The 24543-nt window shown below is 25.1% G+C and overlaps 7 protein-coding genes across 7 annotated transcripts; 2 read left to right on the forward strand and 5 right to left on the reverse strand.

The window, feature by feature from the left end:
- Positions 1-4478: 4478 nt before the first annotated feature.
- On the reverse strand, positions 4479-5370 carry LOC128951925 (uncharacterized). The gene is made up of 2 exons (XM_054297232.1): positions 5207-5370; positions 4479-5109 (listed from the first exon to the last, which is right to left on the reverse strand). The coding sequence occupies exons 1-2, from the start codon at positions 5297-5299 to the stop codon at positions 4510-4512; spliced, it is 693 nt and encodes a 230-aa protein (XP_054153207.1). The 5' UTR covers positions 5300-5370; the 3' UTR covers positions 4479-4509.
- A 1863-nt stretch (positions 5371-7233) lies between these two features.
- Positions 7234-8165, reverse strand: LOC128951516 (uncharacterized). The gene is made up of 2 exons (XM_054296763.1): positions 8054-8165; positions 7234-7857 (listed from the first exon to the last, which is right to left on the reverse strand). The coding sequence occupies exons 1-2, from the start codon at positions 8153-8155 to the stop codon at positions 7234-7236; spliced, it is 726 nt and encodes a 241-aa protein (XP_054152738.1). The 5' UTR covers positions 8156-8165.
- A 1524-nt stretch (positions 8166-9689) lies between these two features.
- LOC128951517 (uncharacterized) lies at positions 9690-10595 on the forward strand. Its single transcript, XM_054296764.1, has 2 exons — positions 9690-9791; positions 9972-10595. The coding sequence occupies exons 1-2, from the start codon at positions 9690-9692 to the stop codon at positions 10593-10595; spliced, it is 726 nt and encodes a 241-aa protein (XP_054152739.1).
- Positions 10596-15004: 4409 nt separating this feature from the next.
- On the reverse strand, positions 15005-15881 carry LOC128951932 (uncharacterized). Its single transcript, XM_054297239.1, has 2 exons — positions 15796-15881; positions 15005-15598 (listed from the first exon to the last, which is right to left on the reverse strand). The coding sequence occupies exon 2, from the start codon at positions 15536-15538 to the stop codon at positions 15008-15010; it is 531 nt and encodes a 176-aa protein (XP_054153214.1). The 5' UTR covers positions 15539-15598; positions 15796-15881; the 3' UTR covers positions 15005-15007.
- Positions 15882-17943: 2062 nt separating this feature from the next.
- LOC128951931 (putative NADH dehydrogenase/NAD(P)H nitroreductase Pnuc_0932) lies at positions 17944-18817 on the reverse strand. The gene is made up of 2 exons (XM_054297238.1): positions 18768-18817; positions 17944-18644 (listed from the first exon to the last, which is right to left on the reverse strand). The coding sequence occupies exon 2, from the start codon at positions 18582-18584 to the stop codon at positions 18048-18050; it is 537 nt and encodes a 178-aa protein (XP_054153213.1). The 5' UTR covers positions 18585-18644; positions 18768-18817; the 3' UTR covers positions 17944-18047.
- A 790-nt stretch (positions 18818-19607) lies between these two features.
- Positions 19608-20707, forward strand: LOC128951518 (uncharacterized). The gene is made up of 3 exons (XM_054296766.1): positions 19608-19708; positions 19815-20462; positions 20592-20707. Exons 1-3 carry the CDS (start codon positions 19687-19689, stop codon positions 20705-20707), a joined length of 786 nt encoding a protein of 261 aa, XP_054152741.1. The 5' UTR covers positions 19608-19686.
- Positions 20708-21312: 605 nt separating this feature from the next.
- Positions 21313-23576, reverse strand: LOC128951910 (mannosyl-oligosaccharide glucosidase-like). The gene has a single exon (XM_054297211.1). It carries the CDS (start codon positions 23509-23511, stop codon positions 21313-21315), a length of 2199 nt encoding a protein of 732 aa, XP_054153186.1. The 5' UTR covers positions 23512-23576.
- Between the last annotated feature and the right edge of the window lie 967 nt (positions 23577-24543).

Genomic DNA, 24543 nt, shown 5'->3' on the forward strand with positions numbered 1-24543 from the left:
TTTTAATACTCTTTTTACAAAATTAATATATCTCACTCCGTTTAAGAATTATAGCAAAAACCGCGTGTGCGAGATTAATGTAAGGCCCTTTTACTTTAATTTTTTAAATAAGATAATTGTAAAAAATATATAGTTTAAATATAATGAACTTTTATACTATTAATATTTTTAAAAATTTTATTAATAGTTAGTGTGTTTAATAGTGTTTAAGTTAGTAATACTCATATTAATGACAATAATTTTTTTTTAAATTTGTTATTGTGAACTTCAATATACAATATATAAAAAGTAAATTGTAATTATTAATTCAATTATAATAATTAAAGTTTATAAATTAATGTTTTAATTTAAACTTTATTGTTAATTTTAATTTTTGAAATATTAAATTAAATTTAGTTTAAATGTGCTTATCTCTGATCTACTATTAATAAACTTATTAAATTAATATAAATCTTGATTAATATTTATTGATTTGACTAATTTTTCAAATTATATGATTAGTTAATTTATATATAATTTATAAATATTATATGAAATTTTATTCAATTATTAATTCAACAACAAAAAATAATATCAACCAATATTGATTTTGTAAGTATTTTATAAATAAAATTTATATTATTTTTTTAAATATTTACATTAATTATAATAATAATGTATTGTTATTTATAATGTATATAAAGTTATATAAAGGATGATATTAATTTTATCTTTAAAAAAATTAAGTTTTAAATAAGTTATAAATGATTTATATATATAATTTTTTTAAAAATATTTATTTGAATATAATTCAAAAAAAAATGTCAAAAAGTCTAAACAATTTTTCGCAGACAGCCTTGAATTATTGATTTTATTTGTTGATTATTTCGATTACAAAAAAATGATAGACAACTAAATATAAATTACGAAAAAAATAATAATATATTAATATATAATTAAATTAAAACTGTAAACATGATTACATAATAAGCTATTTTTTTGATAGTTTTGTTGGATATTAGATAATTGAAACTTAACTAGTTTTAAACATTATCATAATAAGATTTATAGATATATGAAATAAAAATTAATAATATATATATATATATATTGTAATTATATGTAAAATGTAATGATTTTAAGTAAACTTACTAAAATATTTTTAGTATATACATAACTAATGTTTGAAAGCTAAAATAATTAAGTATATTAATAGTAATAGTTTAAATTTTAAAAAAAAATTATTAAACTTAGATATTATTATTATATAAATAATGATATATTATTGATTTCATAGTAAAATTTTTTTTTATAATTAAAAATTTTAATAAACTATTTTTTAAAAGTTCACTAAAACACTAAACAACAAATGGATGATAACATCAACTATAAGTCAATTGTACGGCACATGTGGCTAATGTTACACTTTGTACCCTTTGTCGGACCAGCCCGTTATGCTACCGAAGCCATGGCTGCCTATATGTCGGGCAATCAGCAAAAAGCACGCGACAAAGGTATTACTTGTACGGTAAACGGTTTACTCGATCTACTCGTCCTATCGTTGTTTCTGTTGTCGGCCGCACACCTATCGGTCGAATCGGACAAATCGGATGTTTTGCGATCGTTGAGACCGCTGTTGACCGCATCGGTAGTCGTGACCACTGTATCCATACTAATCGGTTCAAAGATATTGGCCGAACAAATATCCAGTGCTATCGTCGAAAAGGTTAGTATTTGTAATAATAATAATAATTTTATTATTTTATATTTTAAGAATTAAATTTCAACACAATTTTTAATTAATTTTTGTTTGAAATTTAATTCTACAATTTTAATTTTAACATTAGCATAAATATATTTTTTTTAAATACCAGAAAAATCTAGTTATGTAAATATTTTTTTTTTAAATTTTATTAAATACTATACATAATAAATAGTATTACTTTTATTTTATTTTTTATAAAAAAATTGTAAATTTAAACGGAAAATATTTTAATATTAAAAATATATTTTTAATTATTCTAGTTTTTAGACTAAATATCAGTACATAACAATTTATATAATACTAATTTATATTTTTTTAAAAACTTGTAAAGCAATTATTTTTTTGATTATTATTTTATTATATATATATATCTTAAACTTAAGGTACTATCGGTACATACGGCCAGTACTTCGGTGGTCAACACAATGACCATAACGGCTACCGGTATCGAAGCAATGGTCGAGACCATAAACTTGGCCACCAATCGGACGACAACTACTGTACGCAACGGTTATCAGTCGGCAACCAATACGGTTACGGCTGTAATAAATACTCCGAAAACTACCCGCGATTTTGTTGTCCGCTGTGGTCAGCGATGCGATCAAACTGTCCGCCAATATCTTCAATACACAATGAATTTGATTATCATAACTCTCAAACATTTAGTAATATTTACGATAACTGTAGCACTGGTAGTCATCGACATAATGATCAAACTATTGGTACGCTTATGGAGACAAGTAATGCCCGATTTAAGTCAATATAAATTGATTATAATATTCAACACTGTTATCAATAGTTTACTAAAAAAAATTCAAAAACAATTTACAAATTATTGGATAAAATTTAAAAAGTTTTAACATAATTACATAAAATATGTTTTGTTTTTGTGATTATGTATATGTGTTTTGTTTTTGTTGTTTTTAATTATTATACATTTATTATTATTATTATTTTTTGACAAATACTATACAAATTTTATTTATATAAATATATAATTTTTAATTAGTAATTAAACAAAAATTGTTTTAAACAAAATTTATTATAAAAATAATAATTTAACAATAATCTAATATACTGTATTTATTTTTATCAAATTATAAAAAACTAATTATTTAAAATTATAGTTAAATTAAATATAAATATAATATATTAAAAATATATTTAAAAATTTTGTAATTTTATTTTTTTAGAATAAAATAAATTATTTAAAAAAATACTTATTATCAAATAAATTATTTTAGTAGAAATTAATAATTTAATATTTAATTTTACAAATATAGATTATCATACTGTAAATAAGATTTAATACAATATAATTATTTAGTATGAATTGTTTAAAATTTTTTAAATAGTTTTTAGGAAAATGTCTCAAAATAAATAAATATTATTTTTGCAATTAATTAAATTATTAATAGATTAAATGAAAATTAATTAACTTTTCAACTTCAATAAATTATTGTTTTTTGCTATATTATTGTTGAATTTTTATCTAATAAAGTAAAATTTATTTATTAAGTTGATTCATTATTTTTATTTTAGACTTAATAGATTATTTAGTTTTTAAATTTTATGTTTATTTATTGCATTCAATTTTTTTTTAACTCTATAAGTATTTTAATTTATAATAAAATTCATATTAGTTTAAGTAAAATAACTTTTATATATAATCTATGAATAATATAATTTCTTAATTTTTATAAAATAATTTTTAATATCACAATTAATTTATTACAGTTTATTAAAAATAGAAAAATAGAAAAAAAATTAAAATAAACATTTACTAAAATTTATTGTATATTAAAATCAACCTATTCTCTAAATATTAATTAAACTTTGAACTTCAACTATCATTTAGTAGGAACGGGATCTCTAAATATTTATTAGACAAAATCATTGGACATTAATCTGGGCTTTAATAAGCACCGGATGCCTAACCAGTGCTGAACATACGGTATAAATAAGTCCACAAAAAATAATAATCAAAATAACTTAATAAAATTATTCAAATAAATTATTAATTAGTTTATAAATGGTGAAAAACTTGCTTATTAATTATTAAATATTATTAGTCAAACATTTCTATTAATATATTAGTTATAACTTTATTTATTTATTTATTAATATTTTATATAGATTTGTAAATTTAAAAATAATTTCTATACTTGAAGATATATAATTTTAATAGCAATGTAAATTATGGTAAAATATGCGCATGTTATATTTCTACTGTATTACAGTTTATCAAATAATATATTATTATATTTATGTAATAATTTTTTTTTTATTAATTTGTATATTATATGATCAATATCACGTTTGCATAAAGAAAAACTTCAATATTTTGTGTAATTTTGTTAGATTTGTAAATAAAATAATAAATTCAATTATTTTGTTTAAAATATAAGTATTAAAATACAGTATAATATAATGATAATACAGTATAAAATTATATTAATTACTAAAAGTATGTTAGCAATAATATTAAGTATATACAGTATTATTAACAATAAACTATTATAAGTTATAATTTATAACTGTTTAAAAAATTAAGCTATAAAACAGATTATTAGACGTTTAAAATATTAAACGTTTATGAATTAATTTTTACTCAAATAATTAATTAAATCATTTTATTAACAGTGATATTTATTAACAATTAATTTTCTATATAATTATATACATATTTTACTTAAATAGTAGTATTTAATTATAATTTAATAAAAATTATTATAACTATTTAAATGCTATTATATTGTTAAGGTTTAAATATCGGCATCAGTGGGAGGAACGGGATCTTTATTGATAAACTTTTCTTTGAAAACAAACTCTTTGGTCAACTGTCTCGGCATAATAATTTCCGGTGCCTTACGGTGTTGGGCATCGGGTGCTCGACCGACAGCAATAATCTGCAAAACTGTATGCGATTTTTTGGTAATACCCAAAACACCGTACGATTTTTCAATATCCAAACCGGCAATAGGATGGGCTACCAGTCCTCGACCGCACGCTTCGTAGTGTAGCGATACGTAGGCACTGCCCGAATCAAATTGACTGAATTTGTTTTCATATATTTTATCATGATAGAGCTCATAGTTGGGCGTTATCTGAAATATCAGTACCGATGCATTCACTGCCCAAACTTTGTTGCCCTCTTCCAACAGGTCGAACCAGGTTTGCCACTCTTTCGATCCCTTACGGGCCCATATGAATCGCCAGGGCTGTATGTTTTTCGATGACGGTGCCCAACGGGCCGATTCAAACAGTGCCTCCAAATCGGCATCGGATACGTCGCCGGCAACTATTTCCCGCTGCGATGTCCGACTCAGTACCAGTGGATGGACTTTTGTGGCAGCATTTCGTGTCTAGAAATTTATATTTATATATATATATATTAGTTTTGATATTTATTTAATTAATATTTTTATTTTTTAAATTATTAAAAAAATTTTCAATAATTACTTTAATAGCATATTGATCATATAAATCATCAACATCATTAATTGCTGGCAATGCAATTGCTGAACAAATTAATGTAGCTAAAATTAACAACATTGTTTTTATCAAATAGTTTTTTTTAAACTTTTTAAAATTAATTTTTACTAAAATAAGCTAGATATAATAAAAGTTATAACTTGTTAGAAAATATTGATTGCTATTTATAATGTTTTTTCCCTGTAGAAAATAAGTGTTATCATAAATATTATCAGGGTTGCTTTTTTGTTGGTCTAATGTTTTAGTTTATATTTTGATACTCAATATTTTGTGCCCATATTAAGTACAATTGAACATAACTATAGAGATAGTGTGAACCTTAAAAAACTGTGACCAACTATTTTATTGTAGTTAAGTTTATCATTTTGTACAATAAGATTATTTTTTTTATTGAAAAAATGATCAAAATTTTTATCATTAATTAGTATTAATGATTAATACTGTATTATTTTTAACAATATTGCACGAGTGTATATAGGATAATAAATTTTCACAAATACAATAGTCAAAAGGGAAGGCATAAAATTTATTTTGAGCACAATTATTAAATAAATATATATATTAGTTAGAAAATAATTATAAATATGAAAAGATTGTATATAACTATATATAAATGTTAATTACTATTTATTATATTTTATTATTTTAAATGTTATTTATAATATGTGGAAATCTTTTTTATTTTATTGTTAATTAATAAAAAAATTTAGTAAATATTTACAAATTAAATAATATTATATACATAAATAATAAACTGCTATTATATAATAATAATCTATATTAATTTATAAAAAATAAAATAAAATAAATGTCTATACATACAATGTCATGGTCATATTTGATAATGTTCAACAATGATAACTGTGAGAAAAATATGCACATGTTAAATTTATAATTGAAGTTTATCTTTCATATTTTATTACATTAAATTAAAAAACTTATGTAACATTTGTTACATTTTAGTATTTTACATGAGTTTTGTCACGTTTGACTTTTAAAATAATTTTTTTTATATATAAAGTATGCTATTTAGAGATGGGCAAATAGAAAGTTTCTAATAAATTTCTGTTAGAAAGTTTTTAGAAAATTTCTCATGAATAAATTTCATTAGAAATTTAACTTTAATGTTATACTATGGGATCCATATATCTATAGTTAGTGTAATACAAGTATTTTAATAAAATTTTTAAGAAAATTTCTAGAAATTTCTCTATTATTTTATAAATTTATGTTTTTTTTTGCCAACACTAATGCTATTATTACATTTTAAAAGTTTTAAAATAAAATAAAAATCAAGTAATCTAATAGTAAATATATAATTTTCAATAAACTTTTATTTATTATTTTATATATAAGATAATAATTTTTAAAAAATCTATTTATATAAAAATAAGTTACTAATAAATAAAAACTTTAATTCATAATTAAAAAAAAATATTTTTACATTTTTCATTAAAAAATCTTAAGTTAATTTTACCGTAATTATTTTTATTTAATTGATATAAAATTAATAACAATAAGCATTATAAAATTTAACTAGTTAATAACAATATAAAATTAAAATATATATAATATATATATATAATTTTTATGATTTTTTTACTTAATAAATTAAATATTACCTAATATAGAAATAAATATAATATATACATGCATTTATTTAACTGAAATAGCATTTTGCAAAAAATTAAATAAATAAAATATACTATCAATAAATCTAATCATTAACAACATCTATAGTTAATATTAAATACAAATTAAAGTATTAAAGTAAAAAATATATAATTAAAAAAATATATGTTAATATAACTAAACATTTTAAATAAAAATTTAATTTTTATTAAATTAATTAAGAAATTAATTTTATAAAAGAAGCAATATTTTGAAATTTCAATTAATCTTTATTATTAATTATTTTTTTAAAATATAATTATATACATATTTTACTAAAATAGTAGTATTTAATTACAACAAATAATTTAATTACTAAATATCTAAAGTTTATTATAAGTCAATGTTTCAATATCGGCATCAGTGGGAGGAACGGGATCTTTGTTGATAAACTTTTCCTTGAAAACAAACTCTTTGGTCAAATGTCTCGGCATAATAATTTCCGCTGCCTTACGGTGTTGGGCATCGGGTGCTCGACCGACAGCAATAATCTGGATAACTGTATGCGATTTTTTGGTAATACCCAAAACACCGTACGATTTTTCAATATCCAAACCGGCAATAGCATGGGCTACCAGTCCTCGACCGCACGCTTCGTAGTGTAACGATACGTAGGCACTGCCCGAATCGAACTGGTTGAATGGGTTGGCCATGATTTTGTCATGATAGAGCTCATAGTTGGGCGTTATCTGAAATATCAGTACCGATGCATTCACGACCCAAACTTTGTTGCCCTCGTCCAACAGGTCGAACCAGGTTTGCCACTCTTTCGATCCCTTACGGGCCCATATGAATCGCCAGGGCTGTATGTTCATAGCCGACGGTGCCCAACGAGCCGATTCAAACAGTGCCTCCAAATCGGCATCGGATACGTCGCCGGCAACAATCTCCCGCTGGGATGTCCGACTCAGTACTAGTGGATGGACTTTTGAGGCAGCATTTCGGGCCTACAATCAAATAAAAATAAATTTTAAAAAATAAATTTTAAAAAATAATTTTATCAAATATTTTTTTAGTAATCTTAATTAATTTAGTTTTTTATTTTCTGCATATTTAACAAAAAAAAATATTTTCTACTATGAATTATATTTATTTTAGTTTTTTAGCTTTTATATATTTTATTTGATTAGTTTATAAAATTACCTTGATGGCATATTGATCATATAAATCATCGACATCGTTAACATTGGCAAACGGTTGAGCTACCGATGCGCATATTAAACTGGCCAATACTATTAGCAACATAATTGATATTATTATTATTTATTATTATAAAAATAACTAAATTATTTAATAATTAATAAAAATAATAATTGTTTTATGATTTTTTTTTATTTTGTCGTTCTCTCTATTTATAGTAAAATAAAAATTTCATATGCCTAAGCTATTGTATTAATAAATAAAATACAATGTATTTTTTATCTATGATTTTATCTAAAATATTACAAAAATTAATTGATGAGAACTAAAACTTAATTTCAAACTTAAATTATACTTAAATTACATATATATTTTGATGCAATTATAAATCACTGATTATTTTTTACTAATTATTAATTGTTAAAAAAAATGATCTGATATTTGTTTTATCATTGTATAACACGCTTATATTGTATCTATCTATTTATTATATATATTATATCTATAATGTAATTATTATTATCTTATCTAGATAATTAATAAATTAATAATTTATATATCTATCTATATAAATATATTTATTAGTGTGTTTTAATAATTTGATAAAATATTAGCTAAATAAATTTTGTGTTGTAATTGTTGAGAATTTTTCTATTAAATAATATTAAGTTTAATTTTCTAAAATATTCATAATTTATTTTTAAAAAAAAATATTACTTAAATTGGTTAAATTAAGTAATTCTAATCTTCAATATTTAATAATTAATAGTGCATCTAATGTCAAATATTACACATTTAGTATATAATTAATTAATTATCAATTTCATCTAATTGATAACAATTTTAACATGTGCATTTTTCACACATATTTTTTTTGAAAAAATAATAAATTATAGCTAATTTTTGCATTCGTGACATTATATGCGTATACAAGTCCCACAATGTACTGTATATAATAATTTTTAATAATTAATAATAAAAAGCAATTATTTTAATTGATAATTAATGATATTAATTAGATACTAAATTTATAATTAATTAATATGAAAATATAATAATTATTAGTTGTAAATTATTAATTAAATGTCCAATTAATCAATTAGATAATTAGTTGCTAAAATTATTATTATTATTATTATTATTATTATTAGTGTGAAGTATTTTGTCACAAACACGTGCAGTTTGTAATTATAAAATTATATTATTAATATTAAAATTAAAACATTGTATATACAATATATACCGGTATAAACTGTAATATAATTGTGATATAAGTTAATATTTATATCAGATAATTCAGATAATTAATAAAAATTAATTATTATTTGAGACATTTAGTGATTTAATTGCTTAAAAAATTTATTTAAAGTACAATTTAAGTGTAAATATAAGGTTAAGTTCACTAATTAATATTTTTTTGTAGACACGATTACAGATAATTATAATAATAATTTTTCAATAATTAAATTGATTATTGCATTAGATTATGTAATTTTTTATGTAATGTTAAATTATACTATAAATAGGACACAAAAAATAAAGAAAGAACATTAACTATTAGATAAAAATTATTTTATTAAGTAATAAAATATTATCAATTATTTTTTAAAAAAAAAATAATAGTAGTAATAATAAAATTATGTTGCTAATAGTATTGGCTAGTTTAATATGCGCATCGGTAGCATCACCGTTAGCCAATGTTAACGATGTCGATGATTTATATGATCAATATGCTATCAAGGTAATTGTTTAAAATTAAAATTTAATAATTAGTTTAAAAGTAAACTAAAATAAATTAAATTCAAAGTAAAAAAAATTTAGTTTAATTATAAAAAAATTAACAAAAAACTAGGATTACTAACAAAACAATTAATATAACTATTTAATGATACATTAATTAATTTATTTGATTTGATTGTAGGCCCGAAATGCTGCCTCAAAAGTCCATCCACTGGTACTGAGTCGGACATCTCAGCGGGAAATAGTTGCCGGCGACGTATCCGATGCCGATTTGGAGGCACTGTTTGAATCGGCCCGATGGGCACCGTCCGGTATGAACATACAGCCCTGGCGATTCATATGGGCCCGTAAGGGATCGAAAGAGTGGCAAACCTGGTTCGACCTGATGGACGAGGGCAACAAAGTTTGGGCAGTTAATGCATCGGTACTCATATTTCAGATAACGCCCAAATATGAACTCTACCATGATAAAATTACGGCCAACCCCTGGAGTGAATTAGACTCGGGCAGTGCCTACGTGTCGCTACATTACGAAGCGTGCGGTCGCGGTCTGGTAGCCCATGCTATTGCCGGTTTGGATATTGAAAAATCGTACGGTGTTTTGGGTATTACCAAAAAATCGCATACAGTTTTACAGATTATTGCTGTCGGTCGAGCACCCGATGCCCAACACCGTAAGGCACCGGAGCTGATTCAGCCGAGACATTTGACCAAAGAGTTTGTCTTCAAGGAAAAGTTTATCAACAAAGATCCCGTTCCTCCCAGTGATGCCGTTATTGAAACATTAACATATAATAGCATTTAAAGTTATAATGATTTTATTAATTATAATTAAATACTACTATTTAAGCAAACTATGTATATAATTATATAGAAATATCATATATAAATGTTAATTTAATTTTTTAAATTTTAGTTTTCATTCATTAAATAATTTTAATAAAAATTTATTATTATTATTATAAATAACTAAATATTAATATTATCATTTATATTTTTACAAAAAAAAACTAATTTAATAATTTTTTTATCAACCAAATAATCATTATTGACATAATATTAACAATTATTTTATTACTTAAAAAAATAAATAAATTGAAAAATTTTTTTATAAAAATAAAGAAAATATATAATAATAATTAACATTTTATAATATGAAAAAACATATATATCTTATAATTAGCTGACATCAGCACCGGTAAGATCCGTATTGACAAACGTATCCCTAAAGACAAACTCCTTTACCTGATGTCGTTTGCTAATCGGTTCGTACGGTCGGTTCGTACGGTCGGTTCACTGGATCGGCCCGTCGGCCAATGGCCACAAAAGTCAACAGTGTATGAGATTTTTCGGTCAAATTCAACAACTCTCTGGTTTTAGTCAGATTGTAATTGTGTATCGGATGAGCTACCAGTCCGCGACTTTTTACTGTATATAATAATTTTTAATAATTAATAATAATAAGTATTATTTCAAATGATAATTAATGATATTAATTAGATACTAAATTTATAATTAATTAATATGAAAATATAATTATTATTAATTAACTGTTCAATTAATCAATTAGGTAATTAATTGCTAAAATTATTATTATTATTATTAGTGTGAAGTATTTTGTCACAAACACATGCATTTTGTAATTATAAAATTATATTATTAAAATTGACATTAAAACAATGTATATACAATATATACTGGTAACTGTAATATAGTCGTGATTTAAGTTGATAAATAAATATTTTTATAAGATAATGCAGATAAGTAATAAAAATGAATTATTTTTTAAATACATTTAATGATTTATTTGTTTAAAAAATATATTTAAAGTACAATTTAAGTGTAAATATAAGGTTAAGTTCACATCATTAATATTTTATAGACACGATTATAGATAGTTGTAATAATAATAATGATATTTTTTCCACTAATTATATTAGATTATGTAATTTTTTAAAAGTTAAATTATATTATAAATAGGTCTCAAAAAATAAAGATAGAGAACATTAACTATTAATAATTTGAAAAACAATTATTTTAATTAATTAATAATATAATATTAATTATTTTTTAAAAAATAATAGTAATAATTTCAATTATGTTGCTAATAATATTGGCCAGTTTAATATGCGCATCGGTAGCATCACCGTTAGCCAATGTTAACGATGTCGATGATCAATATGATCAATACGCTATCAAGGTAATTTTTTAAATTAAAAGTTTATTAAAAAAACTAAAATAAATATAATACAATATAGAAAATTATTTTGTATGTTTAATTAAAAAAATTTTAAAAAAGCTATTTAATAATACAATAATTTATTTATTTTGATTGTAGGCCCGAATTGCTGCCTCAAAAGTCCATCCACTAGTACTGAGTCGGACATCTCAGCAGGAGATGGTTGCCGGCGATGTATCCGATGCCGATTTGGAGGCACTGTTTGAATCAGCCCGTTGGGCACCGTCGGCTATGAACATACAGCCCTGGCGATTCATATGGACCCGTAAGGGATCGAAAGAGTGGCAAACCTGGTTCGACCTGTTGGACGATCGCAACAAAGTGTGGGCCGTGAATGCATCGGTACTTATATTTCAGATAACGCCCAAATATGAGCTTTACCATGATAAAATTACGGCCAACCCATGGTGTGAATTAGACTCGGGCAGTGCCTACGTGTCGCTGCACTACGAAGCGTGCGGTCGAGGACTGGTAGCCCACGCTATTGCCGGTTTGGATATTGAAAAATCGTACGGTGTTTTGGGTATTACCAAAAAATCGCATACAGTTTTGCAGATTATTGCTGTCGGTCGAGCACCCGATGCCCAACACCGTAAGGCACCGGAAATTATTCATCCGAGACTATTGACCAAAGAGTTTGTCTTCAAGGAAAAGTTTATCAATAAAGATCCCGTTCCTCCCAATGATGCCGATATTGAAACATTGACAATTGATTTAAAGTTATAATTATTTTGTTAATTATAATTAAATACTACTATTTTATTAAAATATGTATATAATTATATTGAAAATTAATCATTAATAAATGTTAATCTAATAAAATTATTTAATTAATTTTTTAAATTAAAAATTCAAATTCAAATAATTATTATTCACATAATATTAACAACTATTTTATTAATCAAAATAAATAAATTGCAATAAAATTTTATAATAAATTAGAAAAAGATATTTTTATAATTAACAAAATTCATTAAAATAATAATTAAATCAATGTGCATCTAATGTCATATATTACACATATAGTCCATAATTAATTATTTATCAACTTTATCTAATTGTTGTTTTTTAATTTAAATTAAATTTATGAATTCGTGACATTATATGCGTATACAAGTCCCACAATGTATTGTATATAATAATAATAATTAATATATAATAAGTATTTATTTTAACTGATAATTAATAATATTAATTAGGTAATAAAATTTATAATTAATTAATATGAAAATATAATAATTATTAATTAGCTGTTCAATTATCCAATTAGATAATTAGCTGCTAAAATTATTATTATTATTATTAGTGTGAAGTATTTTGTCACAAACACGTGCAGTTTGTAATTTTAAAATTATATTATTAATATTAAAATTAAAATGTACTGTATATACAATATTACTGTATAAATTGTAATATAATCGTGATATAAATTGATTATTTTATATTTATATCAGATAATTCAGATAATTAATAAAAATTAGTTGTATTTAAAATACAATTTAAGTGTAAATATAGTTCACATCATTAATATTTTTTTAGACACGATTACAGATAGCTATAATAATAATAATAATAATTTTTCCATTAATTAAATTGATTATTATATTAGATTATGTAATTTTTTGTAAAGTTAAATTTTACTATAAATAGGGCTCAAAAAAATAAAGATAGAGAACATTAACTATTAATAATTTGAAAAACAATCATTTTAATTAATTAATAAAATAATATTAGTTATTTTTTTTTAAAAAATAATAATATTAATAATATCAATTATGTTGCTTATAGTATTGGCCAGTTTAATATGCGCATCGGTAGCAATACCGTTAGCTAATGTTAACGATGTCGATGATCAATATGATCAATATGCTATCAAGGTAATTTTATCAAAAACAATCAAATAAAAAAATTTACTAAAAAACTAAAATATATTAATAATTCATAGTAGAAAATATTTGTTATTTTGTTTGTTTATTAAATATGCAAAAAAAACTAAATTAATTAACTTTCTAAAAAGAATATTTGATACAATTATTTAATAATTAATAATTGATTTGATTGTAGGCCCGAAATGCTGCCACAAAAGTCCATCCACTGGTAATGAGTCGGACATCTCAGCAGGAGATGGTTGCCGGCGATGTTTCCGATGCCGATTTGGAGGCACTGTTTGAAGCCGCTCGATGGGCACCGTCGGCTATGAATATACAGCCCTGGCGATTCATATGGACCCGTAAGGGATCGAAAGAGTGGCAAAACTGGTTCAACCTGATGGACGAGCGCAACAAAGTGTGGGCCGTGAATGCATCGGTACTGATATTTCAGATAACGCCCAACTATGAGCTCTATCATGACAAAATCATGGCCAACCCATTCAACCAGTTCGACTCGGGCAGTGCCTACGTGTCCTTACACTACGAAGCTTGCGGTCGTGGACTGGTAGCCCATGCTATTGCCGGTCTGGATATTGAAAAATCGTACGGTGTTTTGGGTATTACCAAAAAATCGCATACAGTTTTGCAGATTATTGCTGTCGGTCGAGCACCCGATGCCCAGCACCGTAAGGCAGCGGAAATTATTCATCCAAGACTATTGACAAAAGAGTTTGTCTTCATGGAAAAGTTTATCAATAAAGATCCCGTTCCTCCCAGTGATGCCGATATTGAAACATTGACATATAATATGATTTAAAGTTATAATAATTTTATTAATTATAATTAAATACTACTATTTAATTAAAATATATATATTCAATTATATTGAAAAGTAATCATTAATAAATGTTCAAAATTTAAAAAAAAATTCAAATTCAAATAATCATTATTTACATAATATTTTATTATACAAAAATATTAATTAAAACAAAATTTTATAAAAATTAGAAAAGAAAATATTTTTTAAATTAACAAAATTCATTAAAATAAAAAAAATATAAATAAATAATTAATGTTTTATAATATGAAAAAACATATATCTTATAATTAGCAGTCATCAGCACCGGTAGGGTCCGTATTGACAAACGTATCCCTAAAGACAAACTCCTTTACCTGATGTCGTTTGCTAATCGGTTCGTACGGTCGGTTCACTGGATCGGCCCGTCGGCCAATGGCCACAAACGTCAACAGTTGATGAGATTTTTCGGTAACATTCAACAACTCTCTGGTTTTTGTCTGATTGTAATTGTGTATCGGATGAGCTACCAGCCCCCTACCGGATGCTTCCAACAACATTGCCATACATGCCATACCTGTTTCAAACGCATTGAGTATCTGGGCCTGTATCCGACCCTTGTACTGGTAATAGTTGGCCGCAAATACAATGACCAGTGCACTAGATTTTCCCGCCCATTGATTATTACGTTGATCTTGTAGTCTAAGAAACTCATCAAATCGGCTTGAATTGCGTTTAGCATAAACAAAACGCCACGGCTGGACATTGTAGGCCGACGGCGCCCATTTGGCCGCTTCAAACACCGAACCTAACTCCGCATCGCTGATCGGTTGGCCAGTCATATTGCGCGGTGAAGTTCGGGTCAGTATTAGCGGATGAATCGGGTATTCAGGTATGCGTTCCTATGATTTTTCAAATAATAATATTATATTAGTTTTAAAATTTTATTAGTTTTTTATTTTTTGTTTGTTTGTTTTATTATTCAAGTATTTATAGTTTAATCAAATTATTTATATTTCATTTTCAACAACAACAAAAAATATCTTGAATTTGAATTATATTTAATTATTAATTAATTTTTTTTAAAAAAATATGTTACATTTAAAACCACTTGATCATATGTATATTGATCCAGGTAAGCTGATATTGATACATAAAAATTACATATCGATAAAATAATAGTAATGAAAATGCTATTGATAAATAATTTAGTTTCCATTTTATTTAAATATATAATTAATTTTATGAAAAAGTTTATTAATTTTAAATAATTACTTTAATGTAATTATAATCAAACTATTTAGTTATTTTTTTTATTAATAAATAAATATTATTAAATTAATTAGACTAATTTAAAATACTATAAGCATTATAACTTTAAGTTAATTAATATACTTTCATCTAACAGGTGGTAATTTTACAAAAATAATTAATTACTTAAATATATCTTTATTAATTTGTTTTAAAAAAAAATAAAATTATAACAAAAAAATCCTACTAATAAAAAATAATATATATTTTAAATAACAAAATTAAATAAATAAATAAATAATTTTATATAAAATTTATATGTCTATATTATTATTATATATAGTTAGTAGACATCAGCACCGGTAGGATCTATAGTATAGATTCTATACAAACATATACCTAAAGACAAACCTAAACTTTTGCCGGTGTCGTTGGCTAATCGGTGTCCGTACTGTCGGTGCTTTCGGGTTGGACACGGCTGCCGATGGCCACAAATGTGATTTTCGGGTCACAATCAACAGCGCATAGATTTTTGTCGACATCGGATAAGCTAACTGTCCGCGACCTGAGGTCTCCAATTTATTTAAAAAAATTAATTATAAATTTATTTCTATTTATATTATTGTTTTAAAATTATCTATATATAAATATTAGCTATCAAACAAAAATTAAAAAACATAAAAAAAATTATTGCTACAATTATTGTTAAAATTACATACAGTAGCTATTGAGTATAACATTATAAATTTTACACTAACTTCTAAACGTTTAAATTTAATAAAAAATAATAATATTATCTTATTATTATTATTATTACAGTATAAGTATTCAATTAAATTACAAAAAAATATATGTGAAGTAATTTTATTTAATATTTAATTTTATATAACTATATAGTACAATAAAATAATAATAATACCGTTACATAGTATTATTTAAATTGTTGAAATAAACAAAAAATTGTAACAATAATTGCTACTATAATAATATTTTTTAAAAATATTTTTAAAATAACAAAATTCAATGAAAAAAAATAAATAAATCATTATGTAAAAAAATATTGTATATCATTATTATACAGTATTACACTTTACATAATCATTTATTTATTTTTTTTCATTGAATTTTGTTATTATAAAAATATTTAAAAAAATATTATTATAGTATTACTGTGGCTAATAAATTTCGAGACAGAATCTTTGTACTAAGTTTTTCTAAAATAATTCGAATATTAGAATGTTTTATATTTTTGTTTTAATGTACATATTTTCTATGATTATCACTTATCAAAATAATAGTAGTTTAATATCTTTGTCTAAAAAGTTTTCGGAATTATTTACAAAAATATTTGATAGATGACATTTTAAAACAGTAATCTTTTTTGATATTTTTATGTTTAAAATAAAAATAAATTTAAACAAAAAAATATTAATTTTAAAGAGTAATATTTGATGTTTATTTTTTAGTAAAAATCAGTAAGTTTATCAAATGCTTACAATTTTTAATAAATAATTTTATCTAAAATTAGGTCTAAATTTGTCTTCCAAAATAGCACAATTTTAATTTTTAATAATGTTTGGTATTTTCGTCAATAATAAAAAATTATTTTATTATTTTCTTAAAAGCAGGCAACATAATATAATATTTAATCATTTTTAAAAATTTATTAGAATAATCCAATTTTAATAAATAACAAAAACATTTTAAAATTTATTTTCGTTTTTTAGAAATAAGTATAAATTGTATTTTTTTGTAATTTTTCATAAATAATTCTTTAATTGTCAGAAATCTAATAAAATAAAAATACTTTTATTATTTTATCAGGATTAATAGTTTTTCTTAGATTTTATAAATTATACAATTCTAAAAATAGAGGTTACTAATTTTGTAGCATTATAAAACTTTAATTAGTATACTATAAAATATTTTTAAAAATTAACAATAATAATGAATATCTCTACTATTTAATACCATAAAAAAATAATTTTTAATTATTAAACCGAATGCAGAAAAATCTATTAAGTTTTCATATTACAATTTGTCTCGAAATATATTTGCCACAGTAATAGCAATTATTGTTACAATTTTATTTATTTAACTTTAACTTTGTTTAACATCAGCATCGGTAGGATCTGTATTGACAAACCTATCCCTAAAGACAAACACGTTTTGCCGGTGTCGTTGGCTAATCAATTCGTACGGTCGGTGCTCGGTATCGGCACGTCGGCCAATGGCTACAAATGCCAATACTGTATGCGATTTTCGGGTCACATTCAATAGCCGGTAGGTTTTGTCGACATCGAAACCGGACATCGGATGAGCCAGCAGTCCGCGACCCGAGGCTTCCAACAACATCGACATACATGCCATACCCGATTCAAACACATTGAGTTTCTGGACCTGAGTTCGACCCTTGTACTGGTAATAGTTGGCCGCAAATACAATGACCAGTACGCTGGCCTGTCTGCACCATACGCTATTGGCGGGCACCAGTAGTCGGAGTAAGTCATCAAATCGACTGGTATTGCGTTTGGCGTAAACAAAACGCCACGGCTGGACATTGTAGGCCGACGGCGCCCATTTGGCCGCCTCAAACACCGAGCCTAACTCCGCATCGCTGATTGGTTGGCCAGTCATATTGAGCGGTGAGTTTCGGGCCAATATTAGCGGATGAATCGGATATTCAGTTATGCGTTCCTATGATTTAATAAATAAACAAATTATTTTTTGTTATACAAGTAATTTAAAGTAATTTTTTGTTGTTTTGAAAAATAAAATCTATTAAATTTATTTTTTAATTAGAAATTATAACTAATTTACTTTTAAAGCAACTGGATCATAATTATATTGAACCGGGTCAGCTAATATTGTTACATGATATACTATAGATAAAACAATAATAGTAAATAAAATGTTTTTAATAATATTTTTCATTATATTTTGATATATTTTATTTTTTTCAGTTAATATTTTTTGTTGCTAATTTAAAAAAATATTTAATTAAAGAGTATTTTTTTAATAATAATAATAAATTATAAATAAACCCATATTTATTTTATAGTTTTCAAATAATATATAGATAACGGAAAAACATAGACAAAATTAAAATTTAAAGTTAAATAACAAATTTTAGATCATATAAACATAAATATAATATTTAATTGATTTACATGTAATAAATATAAATAAATATTTAATGTAATCTATTTGTAATAAATTGTATTATACAAACAATAATAAAAATTATATTTATAAAATATTAAATATGTGTGTGTGTCTAACATACCTGTAGCTACATAAGCTATTTCACTTAATTAATTGACTACAATATGTTTTATAATGTAAATATTATATATGTTTATATATATAATATTATATATATATATACAGTATATACAGTATATTACAATTTTTATTATAATAAAATTTATTAGTTTTACTGATAAAATGGCAATAAAATAATTATTTATATTTCACTTTAATCAGGAAATTTTTAGTTTTAATTAATTTGTCTAAACTTTAAATATAAAATATATTAAATAATATATTATAAAAAATAATATAATTTTTATGATTCATATAAATGATTAATATTATGATTAAAAAAAACATTTAGACATTCATTACGTTTTAATTACTTAGTGAGTAAAATACAACAACAAAAATCAAACTAATTGTAATTGTATTTATATTAATAAAAAATAGTTAAAAATTATTTTATTTAAATATACACAAAAAAATGTCTAATTCCAACAGTTCAGGTAATTATATACTAATTGTTTAATTATTTATTGTATTAAATCTATTGTTTAATAAAAAAATTTATTGACTATTATATATATATATATCATTTACCTAACGGGACAGGTAGTTGTCGTGGATGTGGACAACCGTTTCAACTATTATTTCGTCGACCAATTAATTGTCAAATATGTAGACAAGATTACTGCCGGGAATGTCTATCGTATAGTAATACTGGCGAATCAATTCAAACCAATTATGTTAGAATAGAAGTTGTTTGCGACAGTTGTTTGACTACCCGTGCAATACCCGGCCAACAACAGCAACACCAACAAGAAATCAATGACCGGGAAATTGCTAGACTATTAGCCGAAGAGGAGGGAACTGTATATCTTAGGCCAAGTAGTAGTAGTAGTAGTACTACAAGTGGGCAAACATCTGCTTCCGGCGGCGGCGTCAACACAACTACTAGCCATACATCAGTTGGACAGTCGGTTATTAGCCAACAACAACATCAACAACAACTATATCAACGTCAATGTGTTATATATAATCCGGAAATACTGGGCATTACTGTAACCACAGATAATGCCCGATTGACTAGTGATTTTCGCCGACGGGTTAACCAATGGCCAGTTAATAGGATGGATAGTTCAACGATTTTAACAGTCAATTCAAATGTTGCGAAATCCAATCGGAAAGCATTGGCACTGTTTGTGACTACCATAAGCCCGGAGGCTAACAGTGCGCTGATTTTGGCCGCCCTTAGCAATGGTTTATCGTGTAAACCATATGATCCTGAAAAACATAATACTTATAATACTAATACTAGTAATAATAATAATAATAATAATTTAAATTCCGATCAATCAAAATGTCAAATATGTTTTGACAACAATATAGGAATAATACTAAAACCTTGTGGTCATACAGTTTGCGATCAATGTGTTAGACAATTAGCTATATGTCATATTTGTCGACAAACTATCCGAAATACTGAAAGATTTTATTTATCTTAAAAAAAATAATTTTGTTGTTTAATTATATAAAAATAATAATTAATAACGTTTTTACAATTTATTATATTTTGTTAAAAATCGGTTCTCCCTTTCTCTATAATACAAAAATCTTTATTTATATTAATATATTAATAATTATTTATAAGTTTATGTTACAGTTTATTTTAAAAATTATTAAGTTTAAATAGTACTGTACTAAAATTACATTTTTTATATGAATTATTTTTAGTGTCACACATTGTAACAATATATATAGTATACTGTATATATATTTATATTGTTTATAAATTTAATATTTGTATTATAATCATTTTATTTGTGTTATTTTATTTAACTTTATTTTTTAAAAATATAATTTTTATTAACTAAAAAAACTATTTATAATTATTTTAAGATATTAAAAAATGATATTTTACAAGTAATACTAATAATAATGATTTTTATTAATATTATATTTAAGAAATAATAAATATATGATATATACTGTATATTGATATTATGTTATATTATTGTTAACTAATATATATTAATGTTTATTTAATTTTTAATTTTAAAGTTTTTTTTAATTTTTTTATAATAACTCTTTATATATATATATATATATCTCAATAAGACTCAGTCATAATAAGTAGTACAACACCAGACCAGCCAACAAACGGATGGGACCGTTGACCCAAACCCGACCGATCGTTATACTGTTCCCAAACAAAACCACTTTTCTCGTACTGTCCGAACATATTGTCAATAATTTGCTGTCTTAGCTCTCTATACAACTGTCCGGCCCTTTGCTTGTAGGGACCATCAATACCCGAGTACCGGTTCAGTGCCCTCAATACCAAATAGTTTATATTGATCCAAATGGGTCCTCTCCAGTAGGGAACGCCGTACGGAATGTTGTTTTGTTTCATATAGTAGAAGCTTGTCTTCGACAGTGACGACAGTCCATAGGGTGATCCCATCAGCGATCGATTGCCAATGACTTCAAATACATGTCCCAAACGTGTATTGTTGGCCTCGATTAGGCCAAACATCAACGGAAACAGATTGACATAACCTAACTGATCGCATGTATGCTGATATTTGGGTGGTGTCCACACTTTACGGACGTACTGTCCAGACGGCTGTTTCTCTAGCGATACATTTGTCGAATGATAGCCATAATCACAGTAGGCTTTGTCCACATCGGACCAATGCAATGACTCCAGTAGCCGATTGTCGGCCAACATATCGGCCGTAGCCTTGTATTGGGCTTTCATTGATGTATCGCCAACGGCGTTGGCTATACGAGTCATTACATCGGCCGCCAACCACATCCAACAGCGCAAATCCAAATGATACTCATCGTTGGTCGGATGTGTAGCCCTGGGATAGTCGTCCAGACCCGATGTCAATGTTGACGGATTCAGTTCCCGATCATTTTGCCATCTACCGCGCCATCGATAGGTACCCGGTTTGCTACCCGATTGCGACGTATTATACCAATGAAACCACGACTGCAACCGGGGATATATGTCCTTCAAGTAGCCATTATCGACGGCCTGTCGCCTCATCAGCGTATCGATGGTCAACAGGAATGCCGGCGGATTTGCATTGACATCCCGTTGGGTATTCAACCCGTGAAACCGATCCAGACTTTCCGCACCGATAGTTATCTCACGGGGTATCCAACCGTCAATATTCATCAAATTGAACCACGATTTCATGATAGTGGTGGTCAGCGAACTGTTCCACCATTGAATGACCAGATTATGAAATCCTTCGTCCCATAGGAACGGTCGGGGAAATACTGGACGCGACGGCACTGCCGACAGTATCTGTAGTGGACCGTAGGTTTTCGGCGATGGCATACCCGGCGAGTCAACCGACAGATTACCATTGAAATAGCCAATACTGCCTAACATTTCGCTGATTACCGATTTGGCGAAATCAATCTGATTGTCGGTAAATCCCTTTCCCTTCAACGGAAACTTCTCATCAAACTCTCTATCAAATTGTTTGATACGATTTTGTAAATCAGTTTCATAGGAGTTGTAGTCACCAGTAGTTAACTGTTTGCTATTATCCATAATTTCTTGTGATTTTGTTTTACTGGAAAAATTTGACCTAACATTGACCGACCCTTTGAATACTACTTGATATGCAATAAGTCGTGCGCGAGTAGGTGTTGGTGGTGTCGATCCCTGTTTCAATCCATAGATATCTGTGCCATTGATTTTCATTTTGATTAAATTTTGTTTCAAAGCTCCAGTAGTTTCAATAATGGTTGCATTACAAGCCAACTGTCCAACGTATAGTAGCGATTGTTTATTATTACTATCGGCACTGATTTCCAATGTAAAGTTACCAATAAATTCATTGTAACCTCGAATAGTTAGTGAACTAGTATTAAACCCAGTTATCCGGATGTCATCCCTGTCCCTCGTCAACGATATATACATTATAACTGACATACTTTCACCACCAGCACTGTTGTTATCATCTATTTTATCAGTACTATCGACCGATACCAGTGTCGACCAATCGGTACCAGCACTGGTATGTTTGACAAAACTCGTATTCAGGTGATAGTTACCGTCACGGATAGTTTGTAGACCAAAATCCTGGAAATTATGTCGTTTCCAACCGTAAACCAGTCCGCCCACGTCCTGACACAGGTGTCTGATTTGTAGATGGCCGACATCGGTGGCCGTATTTTTGAACCACATTAGACCTATTGCGGGTGAGTCGGGTTGGGTAGTTCGTAGCCCAAAATAGTATAGTCCCCTGAATGTACCCCATGTATTGTACGGTAATATAGGTTCCATATGAAACCGGCCGTCAAACGGTTGGTTAACATCGGTAGAGTTGCCGGTTATTGGTGTAGTAAATGTTGAAACAATAAGTAATAAATTGAAATAATAATAATTGTTTTTTATGAAAAACATTTTCTTTAGTATAATATAGTAGAAAAAATAATTATAATAATATTCAACTTTATATTATATAAGTTAAAAACAAAACAATAATTTATTTTTATTTATTTATTTATATACACTTAATATTAGAAGTTTTCCACAAAAAATATATCAACACTTGAAATATTATATAATACTTTCAAAAATAAAATTTTAAATATTTTTTTGTTGTTGATAAGATAATGCTTAAAATAAATATGTAACAAATATTTTTTTTATTAGAAGTTAAGTATTTTATTTATTTTATAATGATTAGTATTTTTTTAAAAAATATATAATTTATTAATACTTCAATATTATATAATATCAATATTATCATACATTTGATAAGTTATCATTATTACTATTATTATTTTAGCTAACTTGACATTTTTTATTGTTTATATGATATTATTATAATCTTTATAAAAAAACAAATAAACAAATTAAGACTAAATTTAAGTAATTATAACAATAATAAAACAATCACCTGCTGAGGAAAGGCCTCACATATTAGCCCAGTTCCCTAATAATGGCCACTTGAAATAAATACGATAAGAGTAGTATTATTTTTAAAAAAAATATTATTTTACAATAATAGCTAAATTAATAATATTTTTTTATTTTTAAAAATTAATATTTTTAAATGTAATATATTTTTTTAAAAATCCAAAATTTACTATTTTTATCCTTTATTTTTTGTTGTTTTTGAATATGATTTTTTAGCAATATTTTATACATATATATTTTTGATTAATTAATTGAATATAAATTTTTTAAAAATAAGAAATTATTTTTAAATACTGTTAAAAATTAAAAAAAACAATTTATATATTATAGTTAGTTTATTATGTTCTCTATTTATTTATGTCTATACTTAAAATATTAATAACTAATTTAAAT

Source organism: Oppia nitens, unplaced genomic scaffold, assembly GCF_028296485.1.
Source record: "Oppia nitens isolate AA-2021 unplaced genomic scaffold, nextdenovo-longstitch-racon4-pilon3 scaffold1_pilon_pilon_pilon, whole genome shotgun sequence".
Taxonomy (NCBI): Eukaryota; Metazoa; Arthropoda; class Arachnida; order Sarcoptiformes; family Oppiidae; genus Oppia; species Oppia nitens.

Coding starts and splice junctions, on each gene's coding strand:
- LOC128951931 (XM_054297238.1), bottom strand. CDS start 18,584: ATGACTGGCCAACCAATCAGCGATGCGGAGTTAGGCTCGGTGTTTGAG.
- LOC128951925 (XM_054297232.1), bottom strand. CDS start 5,299: ATGTTGTTAATTTTAGCTACATTAATTTGTTCAGCAATTGCATTGCCA. Junction 5,110..5,206: donor ATGATCAATATGCTATTAAA/GTAATTATTGAA, acceptor ATAAATTTCTAG/ACACGAAATGCTGCCACAAA.
- LOC128951517 (XM_054296764.1), top strand. CDS start 9,690: ATGTTGCTAATAGTATTGGCTAGTTTAATATGCGCATCGGTAGCATCA. Junction 9,792..9,971: donor ATGATCAATATGCTATCAAG/GTAATTGTTTAA, acceptor ATTTGATTGTAG/GCCCGAAATGCTGCCTCAAA.
- LOC128951932 (XM_054297239.1), bottom strand. CDS start 15,538: ATGACTGGCCAACCGATCAGCGATGCGGAGTTAGGTTCGGTGTTTGAA.
- LOC128951910 (XM_054297211.1), bottom strand. CDS start 23,511: ATGGAACCTATATTACCGTACAATACATGGGGTACATTCAGGGGACTA.
- LOC128951516 (XM_054296763.1), bottom strand. CDS start 8,155: ATGTTGCTAATAGTATTGGCCAGTTTAATATGCGCATCGGTAGCTCAA. Junction 7,858..8,053: donor ATGATCAATATGCCATCAAG/GTAATTTTATAA, acceptor ATTTGATTGTAG/GCCCGAAATGCTGCCTCAAA.
- LOC128951518 (XM_054296766.1), top strand. CDS start 19,687: ATGTCTAATTCCAACAGTTCAG. Junction 19,709..19,814: donor GTCTAATTCCAACAGTTCAG/GTAATTATATAC, acceptor CTAACGGGACAG/GTAGTTGTCGTGGATGTGGA. Junction 20,463..20,591: donor TTTGGCCGCCCTTAGCAATG/GTTTATCGTGTA, acceptor ACAACAATATAG/GAATAATACTAAAACCTTGT.